The sequence below is a fragment of the Acyrthosiphon pisum genome, chromosome X (genome assembly GCF_005508785.2).
Source record: "Acyrthosiphon pisum isolate AL4f chromosome X, pea_aphid_22Mar2018_4r6ur, whole genome shotgun sequence".
Taxonomy (NCBI): domain Eukaryota; kingdom Metazoa; phylum Arthropoda; class Insecta; order Hemiptera; family Aphididae; genus Acyrthosiphon; species Acyrthosiphon pisum.
Window position 1 is genome coordinate 107024818 of NC_042493.1, and position 19322 is coordinate 107044139.

Below are 19322 nucleotides of genomic sequence, written 5' to 3' on the forward strand. Positions count from 1 at the left end.
CGTTGAAAAATTACATTTTGATGCTTAGGTTCTTTACTCTTGCTCCCCATTCAGCTACAGTTTCGTCTGGTCTCTGCTTTGCGTTGTAGAATGCATATCTTGATGCGAAGTACGATTTCACTGGCTTGTAATAATTGTTTAACAAACCTAATAGTGTGTCGTATGTCTGAACGTCTGGTTTTGCTGGAACGCATAAACTGAATAATATTTTGTGAACTTCCTCACTAATTGAAGATAGTAGTATAGCTCTCTTCTGGACTTCGTTACTTATTCCGTTTGCAATGAAAAAATTTGTAAGTCTTGATTCAAATATTGTTATGTCGTTTCCAGATTCAAATGTTCCTGGTGAACCTATTATATTATGGAATTGAGTAATATTTTTGTTATCCTCACCCATTTTATAAATATTTTAATTTAATATGAGATGAGTTTAAAAATGTTTATCTTCGTCGCCAATTTGTTGTGTATTGTTAATATGAATAATAACATAAACGTATATTATAGTCTTTTATTATGAAAAGTATAAATCGAACTGACGTACATATAAAATTGTCTACTTGCTAATGACCGATGGACAATCCCCACCGATCGTAATATGATACTTATGATTATTATTGTTAGTATAAACGTTTAGTATATAATGTAAATGCTGAATATGCAACAATAAGTAAGTTGTATTTTTTCTTTTTCCTCTTTACGTCGTGGTTTTATTTTACCCTTCCTGATTTCATTTATTTTTAGATATGATTCTACTTGTATAAGTTTTAAATTTTCAATTACACTAGTCAGTGGAGGATGGGGTGAATAAAATTGGGAGTTAAAGTGCTTGTGAAATGATTCAGCGCAATTTGTGGTGCGAGGTGCGTCTGTTGGAGGTTCAGCCCAAATTGATGGTGGAAATGGACATCCTTCAATGATATAGTTATTAAATACATAATCAGAAAATTCGGATAAAATTGTCAAATTGAAATCTGGAGTTAAGTTTTGTAAATCAAAATAAGCATCTTCCACTTCATTTGACGGTAAAAATGGTAACCCAAAAAATAATGTTAACCATTTAGCGATATCGCATGACTGATTCTTGTACAATTTTTTAAGATCTGACAAAGAATTTATTTTTCGGTACCAAGATTGACCTAAATGAAATCTACAGCCTCTTATTTTGCTGTATGGAAATACATTTAGAAATGCTTTGTGTGCTGCGATTTCAAAATCTAAATGGATTGATAATGGTGTAAAATTTTTTTGTAATTTATTTGTACATAAATGGCAAATAAAGTTCCACATAGCCCGATAACATTCAAATGATTTTGATGGTAAAAATGCAATAACAAGTGGTATATAAAATCCATTTACATATATATGAATAGCATACATTTGATAAAAATGTGATGGTCTATAAGTAAAAGTACCATCACCAAAAATATCAGAATAGTTGAAATCGCATAAAAAATTTAAATTCGTTTTACATGTAATCAAAATAATATTATTTACATTATCAACATATTATGTAAACTCTTCGTTTTTATTTGTTAAAATTACTAAATTAGAAATCTGTTCAATTGCTTCGTTGAGTGATTTAGGAACTGGGGGTAATATTTTTCGACGTTCTCGATATATAGACTTTCTGATATTATGAACATCAGAATGCTTAGCGGCGCTGCACGTGGAAAGCTCTGTACGTATTATTTTATTAGGTCGTAAAGTTAAATCTTCACACGCTTTTCTTTTACACCTACCTGGGCTATGATTTGGGGCGCAAATGGGCTATGATAAATGAGTTCGGGCGCAAATGGGTTGCGCCATAATTTAGGATTATTAATTTTATCTTTGTCCTTGAATGGGAGTGTAGAGGATTGTGGCATTGCAGGTGGGGTCAAAGTCTCAACAGACCGCCGCGCGCGTTGCGCGATAGGACGACGACTGAGTGACCGTAACGATAATGGACAGCACTACGTCGAAATATATAATGTCTATATTAATAATTAATAATAATACGTTACGTTTAGACCAGAAAATCTTCACATATTGATGTAATATCAAGTTCTGCATGAAATAGGATGTAACTGATATTTAAATATTCATTTCAACACTAAATGAACCTTTTTGGTGCAGAAAAATAGGTGAAAAATATGTTATGGTGATAAAATGACGGAGCGTAGCAAAACCAGTGTGCATGCTACGGACGCCACACACGAACTGAGAAAATATTTTTAAAAAAAAAATATATATTAAAAAGCATTTAAGGTTAATGCACTGAAAAAAATAACTTTCAAATTTCACATTTAAAATAATAGTACCAATCCAAAACATTTTTCAAACCGAAATATAAGTTTCGAGCTCTGTTTATAAGTATCTTGTAATAAGTATTAACAAAATTATAAATAAATCGCATCAATTATTAGTTTTTATTAGTAGTAATTGTGCAGACTTTACTGATAAGTTTGCATTAAAATCAATTTACTGTTCATTAGTGCGATCCACTTGTGAATACGGTTCAGTAATTTGGTCTCCCTATCAATCTGGCAATAAGTCTAAATTGGAAAATATACAGCAAAAATTCTTACGCTTCATCTCTATTAAATGCTCCATTCCTAGAGAACCACACACTTCATATAATCCTTTATTAATTATACTAAACCTTAAGACGTTGGAACAGCGACGTACAGTTCTTGACTTATGTTTTTATATAAACTTTTGGTTGGTGATATAGACTGCCCGGATTTCTTAAGCCGTTTATCTTTTAATACCCCAACTCGTAATACACGATCAAAAAACTTGTTTCGTTTAAAACTACAGATTACCAACTATGCGAATAACACTCCCTGCAACAGACTTAAGTAAACCGTAAATAACCATGAAATAGAATTATTCAACTCACCAAACGTCCACTCATTTAAGTTGTTATGTAATTATCGCATGCTATAATATTATTATTTTTGTTGTTATAATTATTATTGTTACTATGTATTCTTGTATTTACAATGTTACTACTTCACTATCTTAATATTGTATTGTATATCATTTCCACCATACTTATATTGTAATTATCTTATTGTAACAGGGCCTTCCCCGTTTAATACCAAATAAATAAATAAATAAATAAATAATGAGTAATTTGTTTGGTTTCTATTATTTAAATCACACAGTAGTTGTACAACTTTTAATAATATTATCTTTTTATTTTCTTAGAGGATAATGAATCAAATTTAATCGGTGACTTTAGTCAATCATTTATATTGCCTTTGTTATCGCTTGGTCGTCATGCAGATCTCCGTAGTATATCTCATGATGTATTAGCTAATTTATTGGATGGCACATTCAATGATTGTGTCGATTCTTATCTGATAATAGATTGCAGGTAATACAAATATTATTTTATTGTAAGTTGAATTGTATTCTGTATTTATTAATTTTATTTGTAGATATCCCTATGAATATGAAGGTGGTCATATAAGAGGAGCAATCAACGTATTTACTAATGAGCAACTAATTAAAGATTATACTGAAGACAAGTTGTGTAAAAAATCTCATAAAAATGACAAAATTAATGTGAAGAGAAATATTTTGATATTTCACTGTGAATTTTCATCGAAAAGAGGCCCAAGTCTGTGAGTAAAATGTTATGAATTTAATATTCTATTATTTATAATTTAATATAATAGACTTTAAATTATGTTGACATATAAAGTTTAAATTTTTATTTTTTGAGTGTATTCAACTTGACAAGTAGTAAGAAATTACTTACTAACTTAGAATGACACTAAGAAATAATCTTAAAATATTAGGTGATATATATTAAACTCGTTAAAGACATAAAAGGCCTGACTTTAGTAATAATGATTTATTAAAATGATTATTAAAGCAATTATTTTCTAATGATATTAAAGAATAACCAAAGGAACAATATTTTTAGGTTTTAAGTTATAAGGTTTTATTATTATTTTCATTGCGAAATATACACTAAATTATAGTTAAGTATATTGGTACTTTTGACCTATTAGTCTCTTGCTTTTTTTTGCAAAAATTTAAGACTCATTTTAAAAATAATAATGCCTTACATTTTTGCTTTTAACGTCTTCCTAACACTCAATTCATCTTTTGTGCCTCTCATTCCACAACACATCAATCACATAGATTAGTCGATGCCATTTCCTTCTGTCACGAAAAAAAAATAAATACTGCTCGTGCGTGTTCTTTGATGTTTCACATCAAGCCTTTGATAAGGCTTGGCATGAGCGGCTACTATATAAACTAAAACTTTTTCTTCCCCAATCATACTTTTTACTGATCAAATCTTATCTTACTGTTCATCACTTTTAAGTCAAGTTTGGTTTTTGCTTCTCAAACATTGCAAATACCAATGCGGGAGCCCCTCAAGGTTGCATTCTTTCTCCAATACTATGTAATATATTATATGTAACAGACCTCTCGTCAGTAGCTGGTTTTTCAGGAGATAAGGCGATTATATCAGTTCATGAAGACCCACACACTGTTTCCTCGAATCTTCAAAATCACCTTGACCTAATGTCTGTCTGGTATGAAAAATGGCGAGTCAAAGTCAACCACATAAAATCCATACTCACTACTTTCACTCTCAATCTTTCTCCCTGCCCAGAAGTCTCTCTTATGGTAACATTCCAATTCCTTTGTCCCAATTTGTGAAGTACTTAGGCCTGACCATTGACCGCAGTCTTACCAGGGCACTCCATATCAAAACAAAAAAACTCGCCTCAAACGAACATCTTTGCTCAATTAAAACACTAATACACTAAACTAAGCATCAAGCTTCTCAGTGTGGACTTATGGGCTACAAATATGGGGTAATGCAAAACAATTCAAATCGTTCAAAACAAAACTTTATGAACGATCACAAATTCTCGAACTTCTAACTTCTAACTTCTAACTTCAAATTCTCTAACTTTAGTTTACTCACAGATTTAATTATAAAAACAAACAATTACAATAAATTACATTAATAATAGCTGATACGTATACCAACTGAGCTATAAGGTCGTATCTGGTATACGGAGTTCATCGATATTACAATACGTTTTAATGTTTTATAGTAAAATACTTAAACAAATAAAAATACGATTTAAATAATTATACACAACGCATTAAATATATAATGTTAGGTATGGGTACATATTATTATAAGATATTGTGTTACATACAATTTTATAACTTCATTGATATACACATTATCATCAAGATCACTAACTATTTTCTTTATTTATTTAATTATTTTTTTATTTGGTTTTTATTAATAATATCATAGGTATAATTGGATCGACTCCCACATACACTTTTTATTAGACTCTTAAACTCTTTACTTCGTTATTTAAATTGTTGAATATAGTTTTCCCCGTGTAATTGGGCGAGTTTATCAACTCAAATATTATATTATAGTTATTATGTATGTATTTATATAATTAGTTGTATTTGTGCAGTGTTTATTTTAAAGTAAAAACTTTTGCATACACGATTATTTTAGTTTTATTTTCTTGCGGTAGAAGAATACACTGGTTTTCTCCGCAACCTGATCTTGATAACGCGACATATAGTCCGTGTGTAAAACCGTTTGTTGCCAGTCATGTTTGGCCTTGTGCTTTATTAATTGTTATTGCATACGATAACTTAACGGGAAATTGTATTGTTTTAAAGTTAAAACTCAAATCATTGGGAATCATTGGTATGCGAGGGTAGCACCGTTTGACCAACTGCTGGACCAGTCAAAACTATAGCAACGATCACATTGTTGCGAAGAAATTTAAATTTAATTTTCTATACTACTATAATAAAGCTGAAGAGTTTGTTGAGACTTATCGCATTAATAATAGTAATCATTATTATTAAAACTAAAAGCAACCATTTATAAACAATAATAATAATAATAATCTCAAAGTCCCTGTTTTGGACACGGGTTGGACCTATTGGTCGTAGCGTAATGTTATATAGCCTATAGCCTTCCTCGACAATTAATAGACTAGCCAACTCAAAAATAATTCTTCAATTCGAACTAGCAGTTTCTGACATTACCGCGTTCGATCAAATAATAGGAATAAAAAATCATTAATCACAGTTTTTTTATAAGCATTTAAAGTTCAAATCTTGACAAAATACGGTCTTGAAAATAAGCAAATTATTTTGAGTTGATAATTCAAAAAAATGTTTGTTTTCAAAACTAAGATTTTAAAATGTAATATAACATTTCTCATAAGTTTGTCTAATTTTATAAAAAAAAAATCTCTATCGGAAATTCAAATTACATTTTTATGAGCGTTTGAAGTTCATATTTTTACAAGATTGGATATTCACTCGATTTTTCATGTAGGGATTTTGTTATTTTGTTGTAATTCAAAAACGAAAAACCGTAGACACTAGACACTTGAGATTTATATCATATGTTTATTTTATCAATTCCTATACTTGATAAAATTTTCAAAATATTTTGACATGTTTTGAGCTGTTTACGCACAATTTTAAATTTCAATTTTTAAGTTTTTTTTTCTATAAATATCAATAAAATGTTATTTGTTTTTGCCAAAAAGCGTCAAAATGTAATACAAGACTCCTGATATATTGCTTAAATAGCAGTTGAAAAATATTAAAAATACATAGGCACAATTTTTATTTACAAGCATTTAAATTCGATTTTTTTCATTTATCAAATTTAAAATTAAAAAATGATTTTGTAGTTAAAAATGTATAAAAGGTCCAACTTTTATAACTAAAGATTGAAAACTTACAATAAGGTGCGAAGTAAGAAGGTTTTTCTGTAACCAAAAAATTTCAAAAATATAAAAACAATTTTTTTTATAGTTATTTTATGTTCTAATTTGGAGAAAATTACATATTAATTAATAACCAAGAATAACGAATTTAGTTATTTTGTTGTAATCGTATAAAATTTAATTCATCTTACCGGTTACCATATAATAATAAGTAACAGCAATATAATTAAAATATAATAATATATCCACACTGACAAACCGTCACCTCTCAGAATCGTTTTTCATATTCAATGATATTGTATCATTAAATTTAATACCATCCACCATTATACAGTGACCACTTGTAACCTACTGTACAGCAGAGCGACATCCACTTACCCACCTTTTTTTCTTTCTAAGTAAACCAAAGAAATGAATTAATAAACCCCGTTTTGTTTGTTTTGTAGGTTACGATACCTGCGTACCGCAGATAGGGAAAATAATAGTATGTGCTATCCTTACTTGGACTATCCAGAAATTTATTTGCTTGATGGTGGATACTGTAAATTTTACAGTGAACACAGTTGCCTATGTGTGCCGTCTAGTTATCGGTCAATGTATGATCCTGCCTACACCTCAGAACTAAGAAAGTTTGGTTTGAAATCAAAAAAAAAAGCTTGCCACAATTATGAAACTTCACTATTAGCTGGCAAAAAAACTCTCAAACGATTGAGTTTTAATTAATCGCTTTTACGCATTCTTTCGTGTAAATAAGTCTTGAGATTTTTTTTTTTATATTTAGATTTGTATTTGATTGTTTTTTTTCGTTTATTTTTATTCTTTTTAACCATTTAATTAATAATTTTCTCTTTTAAAACTGATGCAATTTTGTATAACTTTTGTGTAGCATTAAACTAAAAAATAAAAATGCTTGTTGTTGGTGTGTTAACATTTAAAAAAAAAGACTTGTAGGATTTATTAATTTTTTTCAATGAATTTTTAAATTAAGTAAATGAAAATCGATTGAACGTGTTAATTTTTTTTTATATCTCGTTTCCCCTATTGTATAATGTATTTTACATTTGTATGTATAATTAGTAAAATGTTTATATACTTGTATTAAAGCTAATTATTTAAAATAATTGTATTTAATTAATTTCATTTTTTCATTTAAAAAAAAAAAAAACTTTTAGGATTTATTAATTTTTTCAATGCATTATTAGAATAAGTGAATGAAAACCGATTGGATTTGTTAATTTTTTTTTCATATCTCGTTTCCCATATTATTGTATTCTACATTTTTATGTGTAATTACTAATTAGTAAAATGTTTATATACTCATATTAAAGCTAAATATTTAAAATAATTGTATTTAATTAATTTCATTTTTTCATATTTTGTCCGAAATATTAATTGTTATGGGATCATATTATGTGCATTATATAATATTTTGATATATGTATCTGTCATTGGCTGTTAGTTATAATTTTTTATATTTATTATAATAATTTTTAAAGAATCTGTTTATCGACTCGTTTAAGAGAGCTTAAACACATCGAGCACGCAAGTCGTTTATTAATCAAAAAACAAATGAAATAATAAAATGTAGCTAAGATTAAATACAAACGCGCATTTAGCGTTTGTTAAACAAAGAACTGGAAGGTTTGGTAACAATTCTAGTTACTTTGCGATAACTTAAAAATATTATTTGTGGGTAGGTACTTATACTTTAAACTTTTAAAGTAAAATAGTTTATTGTATACCAGATACCTACATATAAATGACATTTTAAATGCAATTTTTTCCCAAACATTAATCTAACCTTAATGACTACTAATGTTTAGGTACTAGTAAAATAAATTATACTTTAATAGCAATAATTACCTACATAAGATATATTTGGTAATATTATAGGGTGACAGACAGTCTTCGATCAGATTTCAGAATTGTTTTTCGTATCCTATTTTAATGATAATTTAACACAAAGGTAGATACATAAATACATGTCTACATTACAGTGACCGCCATCACTAGGGCTGGGGACTTCTAGTACTTATAAACCGAAAAATATGTATGTGTTACGGACAAAGTATATAATTAGGGCGTTTTCTACAATATTCGGACATTTTGTACAATGCCCGGGCGTTATATAACATGCCCCTCGTATATCGGACAGGTTAGATAATAATAATATATCTGTAAAATATATAGTTAAAATACCAGCGATATTACGGATAATCTGTACATTTGTATTAGTTATAATTTTGTTTTTTCTTATCGGCTAGGCAGTCCACATATTATATATGTGGTATAGGTACCTATATGATTGGAGTGTTTATCTTATAATGCCACTATCGATAAGACATTCTACTGTTTGTATTGCTCGTACAAATTACTGTTTAGTAACCACGAATCTTTAGTAGTGTCTTTATAGTGCAGTTCAATTGCGTGCCATTCTACTTATAAGTAATAATTCAAAAATTGAAAAGTTTGATGCAGATTTAAATGATTTGTTATAAAAAAAGGTTCAAATTCTTTATCTTTTACGATGTTGAAATATAATGATTTAACTTCGCATATAATTAAATTAAAGAATAATTCAATCGAAAAAGAAAACAAAATTTTTAAAAAAATACGACGTTTTAAAAGTTGCATGTGTTAACAAGTTAATTGTGCATTTGTGCCAGTAACTGAGAAGAACGAAATTAAATATTACGTACATCATGAAGAGTTATATGATATTATACATGATGTTCATTTACCGATTGGACACAGTGGTCGAAACAGAATGGAACATGAGGTAAATACAAAATACAAAAATATCACTAGATATATGATTATAATCATATTTGCTATAGGCTATATGCATATGTGCTATACTTAGTAGTTGTGAGTCGTGTCAAAAAAGGGAAGCACTGCCAAGAAAGGGTCGGTGATACAACAAATTATATCTTCTGAGATGAATTCTTCCTGTCAGATAGGCCTTATAGATCAAGCAAGATCAGAGCAAGAACAATCTGATGGTGAGTAGGTATAAGTTTACAATGGTTTACCAAGACCACCTCACAAAATACGTAGGTACTACTTCGACCGTTAAAATACAAACGTGCCGAGGAAGTTGCTTAATATGTATTATTAGACATTTACAGTCGGATAATGGTCATGAATTTGAAGTCAGGTTGTAAATGAACTACGTGGCCAGAACTTCAAAAAGCAAGCTTCTGAGAATCATTTTCGTTCCGGCTAAGTTGGTTAGTCGGTAACAGTTAAGATTCCAGACGTCGATAGGGCCCGTTGTGATTTTAGAAATATTATTGGAGTTATTCTTTCTGCAGGTACCTACAAATATTTTATTTTTTTCATTAATATTCAAAATTAAATTAAAATAAAATAATTTTTATTATGTATTTATTCTGTTTTTACAGTTAACACTTAACAATAATATGTAGGTATAATATGTACGAAATCGGGACTAAAGAAGGCCGCCTTTCAACTTTGTACAGTAGAAACCAATTCATAATTTGCAAAGAGAGATTTCTGGAAGTCGGTGATGTGCCAAAAACTAGAATTTCACTTCGAGAGACAGCACGAAAATGTTCTAATTTAGGTGATCAAGGCTACGACCGATGTACGTGTGAAATCGTGATATTTCTAATTATATAAATCTTATAGTGTTCATTATTCATTATATAAATTTTGACTGGATTTTACGGATATATTATTACTAATTATTATCTAACCTGCCCGATATGTGAGGTGCATTTTATATACGCCCGGGCATTGTACAAAATGCCCAAATTGTATACTTTGCCCGTAACATATGCACTTATGCACCAAAAAGACAATAAATATGCACTTGAAATGTACCTACTCTAAAAAAATGTATAATATGACTTGGTACTTAAATTACACAATTAATATAAAAACAAAAATATAAAAAAAAAGACAGTTTGATTATTTAATTTATATAAACTTGAAAAATTAACAATTTAGCAATTAACATAACCTGCTATAACAATTAATAAGTGTTGCATAGTGTTATCAGCCAGATAATCGACCAATATGCTAAGCGTAGTATACTATTTTTAAATATTCAATTTTCCAAATGTATGCTCTTACTTTGTCAATGACCAACATTTTATACATTAAATTTGATCAAAATATTTTCTTATTTGTCCAAACTGACAAATTTTCAGTGCAACTTACTAGTATAATGAAACATATTTATACATCACTCAAATTGTTCTACGAACTTTCTAGACAAATATGAAGAAACTAGAAGTCCTCTTGCCTACCCATCAACCACTTGACACATTATACTATATTATATCATAACGTTTTAAATCTATACTAGAGACTAGAGAGTTGAATAATAATATGTTAAGGGTTTGCGTGACACCAGTCACTGCAGCTAAACGTATTGTACAATATATTTATATTCATATTATAATAATATGTATGTAGTAGTATTTATTAAATATTTTCGAGTGCGTACCTAATAAATAATATTTTATTTTATTTCTCTTAAAATCTAAAACGATAATAAATTAGTATAGACTTTGTGAATGTACAGCGTATCATTGGACATTAGGTAATATAAAAATAATATACAATATAATATACTGACAAATGCCAATAAAAAAAAGACGATAAATATTAATTTGATTTTTTTAACCGATAATCGCACTCCAACGCCATGTTTTGCTAAAAATTCGTTGACCATTCTGACTTTTTGGCTCCCCCTATTGATCGCGTACCCACATACCGGACACAACTGTCGAAACAGTTACAGATAAATTTATGGCAGCGGTTCTTCTTTTTATATAATATATAATATTACGCGTAGTGCGTACCTACCACCTATAGGTACATATTTTGAACATTTTCAAGTTCCACTTGACTAAAAAACGGTTTTTTATAGTACCAATTATGAATGCCAAACTATCGCGTAAGTTTTGATCCCAGTCTTGATAAATGGATGCCAGTCACAAAAATGCGTGTACGTCGCAGTGCTGTGGGTATTGGTATTTAAGATGGTGTATTATTGTATGCTGTATACGTGGTAGGTACTGATGGATTAAAAGTTCACAGAAGTGTTGAAGTAACTTGTCATCGGGAAGTAAAGTCAGAAGATATTATTGGCTTAACTTCTCCTCCTTTTTTCGAGCCTTTTTGTTTTTGTTGACATGGTTCACGAAAATCAAAAATGTCTCTATGTCATTACGTGTTATATTTTTATATTTATTACCAAATTCTTTGATCATTCGATCACGCCCACCGTGTCCTATTGACACGTGTGTGGTTTGCAAAACATCAAACAGCTCACTGTTGGGCACATAATACAACACAACATTGTCAACATTTACAGAAAATATATGTTTCGTTTTTCCTTGTACAACCAGCACAACAAAAATAAATTAATAAAAATAAATCTAAATAAAAAAAAGGTGGGCAAGTGTGCATCGCAAGCTTGTGATTATTCAGTATTTTATCAAAGTTCAAACTCAAATGCTTAGAAAAAAAATTTAAGACAATACTTCAAGTTGAAAATCGAAACATTATTTCGACTACTTATCGTGTACAACACACATAATTTTAAAATTAATACCTTCATCACTCTGCTCAGAATTTAAAATAGTTGGTCGTATTTTATAAAAGTAATTTTTTTCTTGTATGAATTTCTTACCTTTTAACTAAACGGTCTTTAGGCTGTTTTTTCTTTAGTCTAGCTGTAAGTTCTAAAATGATTTCCATTAACTCATTATATTCTTCAACAGATAAAAAAACTAGCATTTTTAGCTAATTTTTACGATTCGTAAGCGGTTTGTCATAAAACTTTGACTTCATAATGCCACACCACGACGAGACACGAAAATGACGATAATGTAATAAAATTATACGTACGTCAATATAGTTTCTCAGAATTATTATTATCGTATGATAAGAATTTTTATTTTTATTGCGTCAAATCGTGCACACGCATTTACGATAAACGATAGGTAAAGTCGTTGGTAATTATTATCAATTATCTATTATAGGCGATAGATACCTACCCAATTTTGTTTATTTTTATCATATTTCCTACTCCACGTTGGAATTATACATCATAATACATAGGCAAAGCACGTATTATGTATAATTTCGAATGATTTTTGGTATTTTATATGATGCCTAGGTATTTTGGTAAATACCGGATTATTCATATTGCCAATAACATAATATACAAACCTCTTTTTTTTTTAAAAAATGGTATTTTATGATAACTTATAATATTATATAAAATATAATATAATATTTTTTTTTTAGTTAATGAACCATAAAATTTATGAAATGTACATATTTGAATATTTGAATATAATTACATAGATACCTTACTATAGTCTGTCTCACGAGAGAACGGGACCGGCGGCCGACCAAAAATCGTTCGCCGCTGCGCATCCCCTACCAACTATCCATTGTAAGCGTGATCACGTGGTTGTCCACGCACCAATCGAATCAGTCTATATGCCCGTTCTTTCGTGAGACGGACTATAGCTATGATAATATTATATTTTTCTTCCATGTAGAAATAATTTACTATTCCCCGTTAGACTTTGTTCCAAAATTTACAAAATGCCTTCCATCTTTATCGTAAACAAAAAAGTAATACATTCGAGGGCAAAGTTGGAATAAATTAACATTGTCCGGGCATTGTGCTTGTTAAAACTTTTAAAATATATATCCAGTATGGTACCCCCTACTGACACGCACCTACGGAGGAAAGCCAGAGGGGGCGCCACTGGTAAGAATGAGCCCCTATGTCACCGCATGTATTTAGCAAATCAATACCCTTCTTTCTTGCTTTAATGATAGTTAAATAAATTATTGTTCCAATAATGTATATTAAAGGACCTGCGCGTGACTTTTTTTTATGCTCAAAAACATGCCTTACAGGAAAAACTCTCACACCTCGTAAATTGGTTCGATTTCCGTTCTTTTTTTTTTTAGTTAGAAGAAGACTTCTTTTAGGGCGCATTGGACTTGGATTTTCTAAATTATTTTTTTAAATCTTATGTTTGAAATTAATCTATTATTATTAATTTTTCTATTTTTTTTTATTTTGAGCAATGTAATAAAAAATCGAAGTACAATGCGTCCTGTAAAAAAATCTTCCTCTACCTAACAAAAATTACAAAAATCGGACCAATCTACGAGGTGTGAGTGTTTTTCCTCTAAAGTGTATTTTGATCGATATAATACACCCTATAAAACCTCCCCCCTAAATAGGTATAGTAAATTAACGGAAAAGTATTATAATTGAGGTGGCAACTAAAATATAACATTTAATTTTCAAATTTCATAGAATTGCGGAAAATTTGAAAAATCGCTACCAGGACCCTTGAATGTACAATTTTTAAATTGGGTGAAAGTCCGTGTTGTATTATAAAATAAAATACTATAAGTTATAACGCAGTCTAAGTGGGTTGTTCACAATTAATTTAATCTACACGAAAAACAATTTATAAAGTTTGAAATAGATTTTTTTTCACATTGGTAAAATTTGAATATTTATCAATCATTATCATAGGTAAATGCACATATTTGTGTTTTAATATTTAATTATTATATTCTCACCTATAATATATATGAAGTAAAATAATTCTTCGATAATGAATATCCGACACAGCATTTGTAAGATGATTATATTTTAAAAATATTTTATATTAAATGTATTTAATATTTTTTCTAAGTATCTTAAAAAAATTATATTATGCCAAATATATTTAATACGATTAGTTATCATCTTATAAAATATATATTTTGTGAAATATATTTAAGACGAATAGTTATTATATAGAAAAGTATATTTAAGTTGCTGCCTTATATTATATCAAATATGGACACGAAGACTCCCGGGTTTTGATGCCTTGCGGCTACAACCGAGGACCTTATATTAGCGCTGTGCGCTAGTCAAGAGCCATGGAGGTTCACGGCCGACGTACGGTGGCCCAGTATGCCGGCCGCGCGTCGTCTGAGGACCACGAGCACCGGGACCGAGGTCCCGTACCAAGAAGACAGGCCGAGTGCCGCCTGAATTCGCCTGGTCCGGCTGTGTGCTATCTCCACACCGAGTATTTCTGGTAATACCCAACCTCCGGTGATACTACACCGGTATAGCGGCTAGACACCCGAGAGGAACCGACAACGAACCGGAGACTCGCGCCCCCGGAAGGTGGCGGCCGTTCATCAGAGGTTTTCGCCTGTCAGCGAGAACTTAAAATAAGCATCAATTGACTTAACCACATAGTATTCGTATGAAAACTGCCCCCACGATTTCCTACCGGCAACGGACGCCCAGGGGCGTGAACAACCTCTGGACGCCCGCGGTGAGCGGCGTCGTTGCCGACGGGGCTCCGCTCACTCCCGTGGTACTGAAGTGTCCTCAGTAGACTGTCGCCAGTGTCTGGCTACCAATATAGTCTGGCAAGGACCAAGGCATTGGTATGCCTTTATCGCGGACGATCGTCCGCGAGGTGCGAAGCTAATCTTGGCCACCACCCTTTCGAACAATCATCAGCAAATATGGACAGTAAATATCCGTTCGTACCTATTTGTACTGCAATAATCACTTCATAGCAAAGTACCTATAAGAAAAATGTGTTGAACAATATAGTTTAACATTAGTCTTATATAAAATTGCGTAATTGTTTTTGATTTTTATTCTTATAATTTCACCTTAACTGTATTTATAATAAATTATAATACATAATATATGTCATATTTTATATGACTTTAAAAAAATGTATGCTGTAATGTAGGCATTGTAGCTGAAGCTGGGTATTTAGTAGTTAACGTATACAATGCGGCACAATAATATATATTATTACATATTGTTTTTTTACAATTTAAATTCTACTAGGTCTCAATAATATCAATTTTTAGATTCATTTTTTATCGTGAAATGTTTACAGAAAGTGACTGTGGAATAATTAATTGAGCTGAGCGAGGCGAAACTCTTATACGCGGGATTGCCGTTTACTAAACGACATACTTCTTTGCAACAGATTAACCGATCTCGACCAAACTTGGCACGGTGATAGTGTGGAGTGTGGACATTGCTGAGTGCCAACAAGTGGTTTTGATCGATGTCGTATACCTACCATCAATGAATAATATATATATCAATAAGCTTTGGTGTGTTTAACTCGCTCAGCTCAATTTCTTACAATTGGCGAACCGCATAGTCCTAGTATATTATATTATAATATAATATTATGTTGTAAAATTTTAAAAATAACCCATAATTACTTTGTATGACTTAAAAGGTGGCCAAAAAATATTAGTAGTAGTTACGTGTGTACATTTTAGGCTCATAACACGTTAAACAATTCAAATAGTTCAACCCATAACTGCGATCGTCTAAAAAGAGAACCCGCGTTATTAGTTTTAACTACATTCAAAAACTACAATAGCGCAATATTATTAAATCAAAACAATAATAAGCTGGCTGAAAAGTACACTAAAATATTTGTAATTAAAAATAAATACGACATTTCCCATATAACCTGGCAAAATCAAAAATGTTTGTCCGTATAAAATATGCACGGATACTAAATACACATCAGGTGACATTAGTGAGTCTTACTCGAAGCTTAGCCGGGTAAAGGTCACCCGAGAAATAAAATGTCTGGAAAATATTATAAGAAAATATTCATTTTATTTTACAGTTTTAATAATAATAATTATATGTGTACTGGTTAAAACTATTTTAAATCGTTTAAAAACAAATATGAATTCCTCCGCCGTAATAATAGTGGTCGCTACGATGATTTTGAGCGGATTTTTTGTTCAGAGTGAGTATAACACTTTGTAACTATTTTATCGTAAACCTACCTAAATGCCTGGTTTGATATAAACATACATAAACGTGCTTATGAATAGTATTCCCAAATAATATATTGCATTTGCATCGATAATAATTAGTGTGTATTGTAGTGTTGTTTTTTATGCTTGTTTTCATGATATGATGGATTCATTGTAATATATTAACATGTATGCATAATTATAGCCGAGTGTGCCGTGAAGCAATGTTACATATGTAAGTTTGAAGACATAACAAAATGTGGAAGATTAGAATCAAAAACTAAATTGACATCACAAAAATGTTCTAGCAATACAAGATGTTACGAGGTCCTGGCCCAGGCCCATTTCCCGCTCGAGGTTAAGCCCAAGATCGAGTTCAATCCCACGCTCGAGATCAAGGTCAAAGAAGAAGGTAAGTTTATATTAAAATATTATAAGGCGGCCATAATTGATTTTTTTTCTGTACCCACTCTAATCGGCGGTAGATAAGGTTAATAATGGTAATTGGAATAATATTACGTTTACTATAACTATCGGCGTAGTACGCGGCTGCACGGATGATGTTGATGATCCATGCGGTGTATCAATTGAGAGGACTATCGACGATAAGGGCAAAACCTTTAAAGTAACCTATAATAATAAATCATGCAAGACTTGCAAAAAAAACAATTGTAACAAGAATATATTCTTCAAGCCATCCAACGGTCATACATCGTTTATCGGGTCTGCGGAGCTGTGCGCCTTCATAGCATCGCTTATGGTTGCCAGGATGTCATATCCGACCATATTATCATGATTTGATATTTGAATCATGTAAAAAACGAAAATTTACTTTTAACACTTTACGACCAATAAAATATAATTGAATGTTAACGATAAAATTTGATGCTGTGTAAAAATCGCCTGTCACCGATAGGCGGCTAGACCGGTCACAAAATGGACTCGAAACTACAGTAATTTATATCGTTCAGATACGGTATATTTTTGTACTTAATATATTTTTATCGTTTATAATATTTTATTATTGCTAGTGTTTGAAGCATGAAAAAGGATTTCACAAAAGCGTGGAACATTGAAATTTTTTTTAATACAATTAATATGTTATTTATAGATATTATTAGATCACCAATTTTTAACTATATTCTCCAAGAGTACTAGGTATTATACTATTATATCATTTATGTTAATGGGATAAGAGTGCTTTGGTTGAAATATTATTACCATAGGTATAATATTGTATACGTAACATTTAAACATATTTGTATGTTTTTTTTGCCAATATAAGCACCAATTAATATTAACCCAAGATACTATCAAATAATGATATGAATGATGACATTGGTGGCTAGCGACAGCTGTTATGACGTGTTATTATTGAAAATACGTAATAATTAGTGTTTGAAAATTTCACGAATTTCGAAATTGTGATTGGTGTTTATATTGGCAAAAAAAAAACATACAAAAATGTTAAAATGTTACGTATACAATATCTGTATATATAAAAAGACTTGTCCTGGGTGATTCATCATCGCCTAGCCGGAACTGCTGAAGCTATGGATATGAAATTTTCAGTAAATGTACTTATTACTATGTATAGGCGCACTAAAAAAGGATTTTTCGAAATTCGCATTTTAAAGAGGTGCTCAAACAGGGATCTCGAGATTCACGATGGAAATTGGAAATTTTATTTTTATTTATTTTTTAAATAGTTGCCATTGGTTACAGTCTACAGTAGAAATTAATATTTATTTATTATTGGTTTCCATTGTTTATTTGGGCAGATCAGGTACAAGCTAGCACGGGTTCAGCTTGGTATGAATGTTTGTGTGTAGATTAGACCTCTAGAAAGAAGATAGATTAATTTAATATAAGGACTAAATTTGGTTTTTTTTATTCATTGGATTTTAGTACGGTTAGGTTAGGTTAGGATTTTGTATTGATGGATCATACTAATCCACCGTAGGTGGAATTAAGTAAAAATGATAAACTTTGTATAACTTTGATACTTTAGAGTTAAATCATACACTTATGTACAAACAGCACGGGGTCCACGATCTGCCGCAGGTAGATTGCCTACCTGATAATATACTGCTGCGAACCAGAATTTTTATTCTGGGCCACGGAAAAGTTAAGATAAGTTTTGAACACCATACATCGATTATTAAATAACGAATTTGACAAAGTTTGAGTCTTATAGATTTGGTACCTACATTTAACGGGCAACGAAGTGCACGGGATCAGCTATTTTTGATAAAAATATATTTATCATTATTACCGCTATAATAGAAACATTTCAATACGTTTTCATTAACCATTTTTTATGTTTACTTTCCGATCACATTAAACGATAAAATTTGAATAAAAAATTATACATATAAACGTCTGGAGGCAAAATAAACAACCAATCACGGGCGAAGCTGTGACGGGTCGGCTAGTTATACATAATTATGGAACAACTGCAGTTTAGTTCCCACACGATTTTTTCAGTTATTTTTCCCCCAAAATGTGTGTTTTAATGCACTAAATACTAAAGTCTAATTCAAAAATGCTCGCTTATATCAAAAAAACTATAAAACAGTACATTTTTCAAAATTACGTGATATCCTCAATAAAAACATCGAAAAAACTTTTTGATTTTTTTTTTAAATTGTATGTTTTTTATGATAGATGGAAATATGCAAATAGATTTTAACTATAGTATTTGCTGTTCAAAAACTCGTAAATTAAAACCAAAATTTACAGAGTATCACAGCTTGATATCAC

The 19322-nt window shown here is 30.5% G+C and overlaps 2 protein-coding genes across 4 annotated transcripts; both read left to right on the plus strand.

Moving 5' to 3' along the window:
• The first annotated feature begins 3109 nt into the window (after positions 1–3109).
• Positions 3110–7460, plus strand: LOC103308855 (M-phase inducer phosphatase-like). Its single transcript, XM_008182992.1, has 4 exons — positions 3110–3113; positions 3193–3361; positions 3426–3611; positions 7184–7460. The coding sequence occupies exons 1-4, from the start codon at positions 3110–3112 to the stop codon at positions 7458–7460; spliced, it is 636 nt and encodes a 211-aa protein (XP_008181214.1).
• An 8815-nt stretch (positions 7461–16275) lies between these two features.
• Positions 16276–17440, plus strand: LOC100573240. 3 transcript variants are annotated; one of them, XM_016802943.2, is made up of 4 exons: positions 16276–16549; positions 16765–16794; positions 16868–16971; positions 17045–17440. In XM_016802943.2, exons 2-4 carry the CDS (start codon positions 16784–16786, stop codon positions 17353–17355), a joined length of 426 nt encoding a protein of 141 aa, XP_016658432.1. In that variant the 5' UTR covers positions 16276–16549; positions 16765–16783; the 3' UTR covers positions 17356–17440. The 3 variants fall into 3 exon arrangements, with proteins under 3 accessions (XP_016658432.1, XP_008181206.1, XP_003243276.1); XM_008182984.3 differs by having other exon boundaries at positions 17050–17440; XM_003243228.4 differs by having other exon boundaries at positions 16765–16971.
• The last annotated feature ends 1882 nt before the right edge of the window (positions 17441–19322 follow it).